The 8,631-nt window shown below is 38.8% G+C and overlaps 1 protein-coding gene across 2 annotated transcripts; it reads right to left on the bottom strand.

Annotated features, from left to right (window-relative positions):
* Window positions 1-3,440: 3,440 nt before the first annotated feature.
* LOC121982059 lies at window positions 3,441-7,148 on the bottom strand. 2 transcript variants are annotated; one of them, XM_042534923.1, is made up of 3 exons: window positions 6,751-7,135; window positions 6,526-6,619; window positions 3,442-3,742 (listed from the first exon to the last, which is right to left on the bottom strand). In XM_042534923.1, exons 2-3 carry the CDS (start codon window positions 6,614-6,616, stop codon window positions 3,618-3,620), a joined length of 216 nt encoding a protein of 71 aa, XP_042390857.1. In that variant the 5' UTR covers window positions 6,617-6,619; window positions 6,751-7,135; the 3' UTR covers window positions 3,442-3,617. The 2 variants fall into 2 exon arrangements, with proteins under 2 accessions (XP_042390858.1, XP_042390857.1); XM_042534924.1 differs by having other exon boundaries at window positions 3,441-3,742; window positions 6,526-7,148.
* Between the last annotated feature and the right edge of the window lie 1,483 nt (window positions 7,149-8,631).

Below are 8,631 nucleotides of genomic sequence, written 5' to 3'. Positions count from 1 at the left end.
TTTCACTCCATCTGTGTATTGATGTAGTGTAGCTATGTTGTCGAACTTACCAAGATGGTCGTCCGGATCGGTGGTTCCGTTATATTCCCCGATCGCCGGGGGCACATAATGTTTTGGCAGAGGGTCCCGCAGGATGACCTCTGAAAATTGCCGGTTGATCGACTCGGGGGAGGCATCCGTTCGGGGAGCCTTGCCTTTTTTGTTGTCTAGCCTTGGCACTTTGTCGGATGAAGATCCTCTATCACGGTTAACTGTTGCGACTTCAGGAGGCGTACGGAATAGGGCCCGATGAAATGGAACCGTGCTTGGCGGTGCTTCCGCTCGGCCCCCTGACGCTGACGTCGCTTGTTGCTCCATCCGCTCGGCTTGCGCCTTCTGTTTCTGTTGTTCCACAAGCTTAGCTGCTCTTGCCTCGATCAGAGCGTCGAGCTCCTCCGTGGAGAGCATCACCGTGTGCGGTCGTCTAGCATCGTCCATTTCTTCCGCTCGGATGCAGGTGCGTTCCCACAGACGGCGCCAATTTGATCCTGTCCGAACGCTGAATCAATGGACGCTAGGCACGTGGCGCTCTCCGATCTGATGACGTGGATCTCTGACCGGCCGTACGGATCTCCGGCGAGCCTGCAAGGAAGTCGGGCTGGGAAGGGGTTCCCGGCGACGACCATCCGACGCTCAAGTCAGGCAAGAGGAAGCTATGAAGATGTGAGATCGCGTGATTGCGTACCTCCGCCGAAGTCTGAGGCTCTTATATAGAGTTGTGGGGAGGCTCAGGCACACCTAACGAGGCGTATACGTGTCCTTTGCCCATACCTTAGCGTGAGCGTACCAGAGGAGCATGCCTAACACTATACTGTTACAGTCCGAGAACCTCTCTGATAGGACAACAGAACCTTCTGTCGTAAGATTTTGCGTATGGTTTGATCATTGAACATGCATGTTGTCAGAAGATGTTTCCTAATGTCCCCTTGCCCTTGTCCTCTTTTACCCGCGCTGAGCGCCCACCCGCTCGGCGAGCACATTGTCGGTCCGACCGAGAAGACTCCCGGTCGCGCGATCAACTGAGACTGCTTCTCCACCGCCATGCTATTTTATGCCTCTGCCGAGCGGGCTGCCCGTTCGGCTCGACGACCTTGTTCCCATGAGCGTCGAAAACTCGAGTCCGCGTCGGGTTCTTTGATTCCGCATAGACCCGTTCGGCCGGTTGACCCTACTCTTCTCCGGTCGGCCATTTGACCCTTGACCTCCACGTGACGTTGACTCCCCTCAAAGGGGGTCCCACATCCGTACCGCCGGATCAATATATATGTTTAAAAAAAAATCCAAAACATCACTTTTTAAAAATTGATCCCTCACCATTAGTGGACTTTTCTCATCCTTTTAAGAAACCTTGCGTTATTTGATTTCGCCGTTGCACTTCTTTTCAAGAAATGCCTTCCCAACCTCTGCGAACCCAATTACTCTTCTCCTCTTTTTCTGTTTCTTCTCACCAAGTTTGAATTTTGCCACCAAATCAGGGAAACTTGATGACTTCTAAGGAAGCTAAGGCCTTTTGCAACTGTGATTACAACAATATTAATCAAGTTTTATCCCATAAGGTGAAATTGGTTAATGATTATATAAAGGGCAGTCATTTTTGAGGATGAAGATCCTTTGGATCACAATTTGTGGTTTAAAGGATGAACATATAAGTTGATTGGTCAATGAGGATGGATCCTATCTAAGTGGGATTCATCCTCATCAACCAATAAATATAATGGTTTATCCTCTACATCACAAATTATGGTCCAGAGGATCGGTGCTCTATTTTTGGGATAAGGTGGACTCTAATACCATCTATTTTTAAAAAAATTATAATTAAATTTTATTTCAATTTCACCATTATTTTATTTTATTTTATCCGATTTTATCCCATTGTAATTTTATTCCCGTCTTTATTTTCCCTATTATTACATGGTTGTTGTCAAAATTTTTATTTAAACCTAAATTTCTCCTTATTTCACGCTACTTTATCTCTCGACGCACACTGCTCTATTTGCTGCACGAGCAGCTAATGTCGTTACCTTCCTTGTCCCTCCTCATAGGCATCCGACCATGACTCGACGTGCATAATCATGACATCCCTTCTCTCTGTTAGTATAATATATCTGTGGGGTCATTGCCCCAAGCCTTACCATCGATATCTTCCTCCTTGACCACACTACATGATGTTCACTACTATCTCCGTTGATAGTTTTATCGTCGCTACTTCCCTACCGTAAGCAACGTTGACTCTGCCTTGTCGTCATGACTCGGCCACGATCACCGTCACCAGCAAGGGCGTATTTTAAGTAGGGGCTTGGCTAGGCTCAATCCCAGCCAAGACCCATAGGTTGCTTTATATTATTATATATAATATAAGTATATATATTAGTATATTACAATTCCCTTCTCTGAAAATAAATTGGCACTACTAAAACCCTATTGTAATTCTTTTCTCCCAAAGTAAATCAAGAGAACGAAAAAAGAAAGGACGACAAAAAGCAAAAAGTCGAGAAGAGCAGAAAGAGCCAAAGAGGTAAAAAAAATTCGTGTTGGCAGAAAGAGCAGAGAAGCCGTGAAATTGATATAGAGTATATAATTGATAGGTTTGATCTCTTGAAAAATAGAAAGTTACAACTAAAATAGTATTTTATTGAAGTTACATCTCTTTTGGCAAAAATTGTACTTTTTTGTTTATGCATTTTATATTATTATTGACGCTTGAACTTTTGGCAAACATTTATCTAGATTTGATAATTTTATGGAGAAATGCGTGTTTTACATTTAAATTTTTATATTATGTTGAAAATGATATAGTGACTTCTAATTTAAGATTTAATTTTCCAACCCCCCCTATTTCAAAATCCTAGCTACGCCCCTGGTCACCAGAACACAAACGTCGACAATCAACCCTAAGTAATTTTAAATCTGGCCTACGCTTCTAAATTATATGGATCATTTTATATTATCATCATCTATACCTAAATAAATTTTACCTAAATATATTTTATCTGTATTTATCATAATTCCATTTCTCCTAATTGGAGCATGCTAATATACAGTCATACTATCTTAAAATATTTTCATAATAGATATAATTTTAATTTGTCTTTCTAACACTCTCGTTTCTGATTGTATTTTGAAAGAATCTCTTATTTTTCAATTGGTTATGGCATGCATAGTTTAAGTGATGAAACTCATAGAGATTCTACTATCATGGTTAATGGATTATATATATGATTTTCCATTGGAAAATAGATAAGCGTTGTAGAAACGCTGTATTTTTTTTTTATTTTTTTTTTAAATCCCCGATTATGCCCAGAAACTACTGTCTTTAGTATTTAAAAGTTAAATTATAGTATTAAACATAAAAAATTAAAATGAAAAAAAAACTATTAATCATAATTTTCTATTAAAAATAATAAAATAATAATTTTTAAAGACACGTTTACAAATTTTTTTATTATAAGTATCCAACTCTTAAAATCTAATTAATTTTAGAAGACCAATTTAGTTCTATAAAAAATTTTTATTTCGTCAAAGGTTCACCTTCCCCAAGTTTGGGTTTCTTTCAAAGGTACGGCACCAACGCCACCATCTCATGAGGATTTTCTTGCTGCATCGTCCCGCTCTCTCCAAGGATTGAGAGCATCTCGAATTGCTTGAGCCTCTGGAGTGCTCTCCCAGGCTCGCTTTTCGGACTCTAGAACGGTGACCTTGTCATCTGGCCAATAAGGAAGAGCATATAGAATGATTATATATCTAATAATTAACAGAGGTGCATATGGAAAAAAGAAACATCTGTTCGTAAGAATCATATTTGCTCATAACTATACAATTTGTAAAAGTACTAGTTTTAGCCAGGTACAACTAAGAGTTACGAGTTTAAACACTGGTGTATGCTCATGATAGTCGCTTAGACTCGAAAATTGCACTGCATTTAGTTGCTGCACTATCAATAAAAAAACAAACTCAAGCTGGGCTTCCAGGTGAATCCCAAAAATACGAATTGGGAAAGCTAAGATGATGAACGAGCAAGCACAATGGATGGTCCACTAAATTTTCAAACCATTTTCGAAAAACATCGAGTAAACAGAGTGGTTTACTTGCGCATTAATGGGCTACAACACAGTGGTTACAGCAAACAAGACTTCAAACTCCCACAATACAAAAATGACATAAAGTACTCATGATCATGATAAAATTAATAAATTGTCTCAATGTTTGTGTTGTATCTATCTTAAGTGAGTATCCAAAGCTAGAATTTATACAGGATGAATTGTCAATGCACTACTTGGTGGATACTCAAGTCTAAGAGGCATTCCATTCACTTGATCTTCCTTGAAAGATTGCCCAAGAACCATATTTGAGTTTGCAAAAACAACAGATTGATAACTAAAGCTACTAGTAGAAATCTCACGCTAATTATTTGGTTAATGGATATAAGAAGACTGAAAAGAACCATTTAGCACAGACTCTTCTTCAGGTAAGAGAATGTCCATGGACCATGGATTAAAAATTGATTGCTCCCGTCTTGCAGTCCATGACATAAATTTTCATGTGAAATTCACACCTCTCTGAAGTTGTGCACACATAAAGAAATGCAACAAGAAAGAGGAAGTCCATGATATGTACTCGAAATCAATTAAAAGCAGCATCAATCAATGTTTACCTATTGATTGCCCCCCCCAATGATTCATGTGACTCTAAAGGCTCATACATATATTGCTCTTTCATGTAAAGTCCATTTGAAACAATTTAAGCTAGCTTTACTCAATAAAGGTACTGAAATCCTAGCAGCAACGTCACTTCTTGCTTGACTAGGAATATTCTCCTTGCATTTAGAATAATGATTTGTCAAACTATAAAGTTACACACCATCAGTTTGTCTGATCATAAGTTGCACACATCAACCCTATCAGTGGCCTAACCTGGGTTTCAACAGGTGACAAGAAAAATCCTCATGAGTCATTTCATCCAATACAAGAAAGGTAACAATAGTTCCTCTTTGACAGGGTGACTGTGTGTCACTGCCTTTGAGGCAACCTTTCATTACGCTCACTTCCTCACTTGAAAGCACAAAAAAATCAGTTAATTACTAATTTCAGCAAGAGGTTTTGGCTTTCAGTCAAACTAGGCATCTAGCATGAAATTCAAAAAATAATTATGATAGCTGAGTTTTCAATTTTTTACCAAATCAAAACAATTCTTAATCCACATTAGTCCAAGTCTCATTCACTAGCAACACTGCATATATAACTCAATTAGTTTGTATACTTAATTATCACCCATCTTAATTAAATTTATTGAATTGACCCTCAAGGTTTCAAAAAAGTATGCAAGATCAGTACATGGTGCATATGCAATTTGCAAAGGCATATGCAGTGATATATTAAATTAATATACATATATATTAATATATAAAGTATTTATTACTTGCAAAACAAAGTATTTATACATATGCAGACTTAGGCGGCTGCATATGGGGACCAAGGGATTTCTAAAACCATGTTTACCATACTAAACCTAAACTTAAACCAGTTTAAAGCCTACACATAAAATCATCAAACTCAGGATAAAGGGGGAAATTTAATATTTTAAGCATACCATAGATTTAGATGCTGAATAAGCAAATTTGGAGATATGGCATGAATAATGGAGCAAATAAATGATAGATTCAAAGGAAGTATGCTTGACTGTATTTGGTAACGATTCAGAGTTTTAACATAAATTAGTTGGTTTGGACATTGGGATAGAATTAATTAAGAAAAATTTGAACATCAGAATAAAATTATGTAATGGATGCAACTAATTATAGCACTTGTGCTAACAATCACAACTTCGATTGGTAGGCCAGTTTTGGATTTACAAAACCAACAGATGAAAACGACTATTCTTGTACTGGAAATTTTGATAAAATCCAAACCAGAGCTCAAGCTATAGATGAAAGCTAGAGTAAAAGATCGCCACCATAAGATTTGATAACCTCTACGGAACCCAATATTCATTTTAGATATAAGACAAGCTAAGCCACCAAGGGACTTCCTAATTCAATAAAACATCAGGAATTAATCATAACGATCCTTTTGCTATATAAAATGTCTGGAAGAGTAAGCTCCTGAATGCATTGCCAAAACCTGAACAATGGTCAATTCATTCGATGGAGGTGTACCCAGTTACCCTCACTATGTACCTGTTTTCAGAAGTTTAACGCCCCTACTCCCAATCCATCCCAAACCAATTCCATGATTGCCTTCATCATAGGAATTCAATTTGTAACTAACATAAAAAAAGGACAACTTTAACTAATCAAACAATAACTTTCTCCGGATTCACAGACCTATAGTGCAGGAACTTCCCCTTGTGGAGGGGGAAAACAAGGAGCTTAGAAAAAGAGAGGCTACACGATTTCCGCCACTAGGGTAAAGCAAAGCGCAGGAAGACCACAAAATACATCAAATAAATGAATAAGAACAGTCCAGGGCGAAAAGAAGGATGACGACTTACAGAAACCAGTGTGGATCATGAATACCTCCATGGATGCTCCGATCAGCGCCGATACCGCGCCAATCTTCAAGTACCAATCCAGAAACTTCATTGCCTAATAAATTCGAAGACAAAAACAGAAACGACAAAATCAAAGCCTCAGCGTGGATCCGCAAGTCAACCAGCCGCAACGGCGACGCGAAACAAAGCAAGAAACGAGGGACCAAGAATCAAAGAGAACACTACAGGCCGCCGCTGAGAACAGGAAGGCCGTGGAGAGCCGTTGCGGCTCCGGCGGCGGATACGCCGTCAACGCGTCAGCGTGCAGAGGGAAAAGGGGGCGGCACTGGCGGCGGATGCGGTGGCTGCGCCCAGAGCTAGCGGTTAGATCTGCCGTCGGAGATGGCGTCTAGGAGAGGGCGCGATGTGTCCGGCGGCGGGCTCACGGCAGAGGAGGAGACCGAGGGTAGCGGCTTAGGAAAAAGGAAGGGCACCTCTACTTCGGCCAATCCCCATCTTAATATGGGTACAAGACTAGATTTGAAATCATTAGCTGTGGGCTGATAAAATTGATAAGTCCATAAAAGCAAGAATTTACCTAAGTGCCCAATTTACATCTTCATGGTTTTTTCATACATTTTGTGTAGGAAATGTCCAAGTTAGATATCAACTTCTCTGATTCATGATTTTCTTTGGCAGATATACAGATGCTGCAACTCTTCTTTTACGATGGGGTGTAGCAGCTGATAAATGCAATGCTGTTAACAGTCAATGCAAGGTGTCATTCTCAACTTCATTCCATTTCTGTATACAAATCCATTATTTTATACAGTTTATGTATATTAAATGTAGTGATATGGTGAATAACTTGTCACTAATTTGTAACTTCCTATTTCATTGCACAACAATGGACAAGATCTAGTTGTATTGTATGGATTACAAAGGGGCTCTATGAAGGGGCTCAATGCAGTCTAACCTTCTAATCAGCTCAAACAAATGTTAGTGATAGAATTTATATGGTAAAAACTCTGCAAATAATAGCAAGTTCTAGTCGTTTAAATCTTTAATGTCTAGCTTAAACTATTTATGATATTTGTTTTCTAATTTTAATTTAACAATTAATTTTACATCTTTTGGCTTTATTTTGTGATTGTTTGGAAATTGGAATCCGCTTAAATGTCAATTGGATCTGAACTTTAGGAACATCATACCTGTATGACTTCTTATTTTGTGGAATAAGTCTGAATCATTGGAGAATGGCTATATGAATCATATTCCTATGTTGAACTCTATTTGGGTTTGGGATTGATATTAGTGGTTTTTTTTTGGATCAACAATAGCATCTTATTTATCTTAAAGTAATTGACTAGAATAGTCACACCAAAAAAAAAATTACCCTAGAAAATTAATTTTGAATGATACTAAGAAATGAATTTTTTTTTTTTTAGTTGGAAACATATACAAACTTCCAAAAGGTAGCAACTTTTTTCAATTCACCACCAAAGCTATTCAATAATGCAATCTCAGATAGACGGAGAGAAAGTACTCCTAATTAAGATTTATGATACAATTCTGCTACTAGTCTTGGTGGCTAGTTGAAATAGCTGTATTTTTTTTTTTTTTTTTTTGAGCTGACCAGTGTACTGTGTCTGTACAAATTGGTGTCAGTCATCATTGGTTGAAGGGGAGAACGAAGAGGAAGAAGATAGAGTAACTGTTGGGCGTTACAGGAGACGAAGAGGATCGTCTCTTTCATTGCTGCAAACATCTCGTTGCTGCAAACACCAAGGAGACAAAGGGGACGTCCTTTCCCCTTCGTCTTACTCGACCTTCCTATAAAAAGTGCGTCCAAGCAAAGGAAATGAGAGCAGCAGAAGGTTTGCGGAGGTGATCAGAAAGCGCAGAGAAGTTGTGAGGTGATTTCGTCGAGCATTAGAGAACATCCAGAGACTGGGATTTGGTTCGTGGAAAAGTTCGAGGAGGTTCCGTATTGTGATCTTCTTGGTGACAGCAGCAGCGACGTCTTCGACAATATCTTCAGCGAGTTCATCGGAAGATCCATGTAAGTCATTTACAGTTTATTTTTCGATTGTATTTCATGTTATCCGAACCAAAAATGGTATCAGA

Source organism: Zingiber officinale, chromosome 5A, assembly GCF_018446385.1.
Source record: "Zingiber officinale cultivar Zhangliang chromosome 5A, Zo_v1.1, whole genome shotgun sequence".
Lineage (NCBI taxonomy): Eukaryota > Viridiplantae > Streptophyta > Magnoliopsida > Zingiberales > Zingiberaceae > Zingiber > Zingiber officinale.
Note: the sequence above shows the minus strand (reverse complement) of the source record. Positions and strands in the feature narration are given on the sequence as shown.

Excerpts from the sequence above, each read along its gene's own strand:
- LOC121982059 (XM_042534924.1), bottom strand. The coding sequence starts at position 6,616 with ATGAAGTTTCTGGATTGGTACTTGAAGATTGGCGCGGTATCGGCGCTG. Across the intron at positions 3,743-6,525 it reads CATGATCCACACTGGTTTCT|ATGACAAGGTCACCGTTCTA; the intron begins GTAAGTCGTCAT and ends CTTATTGGCCAG.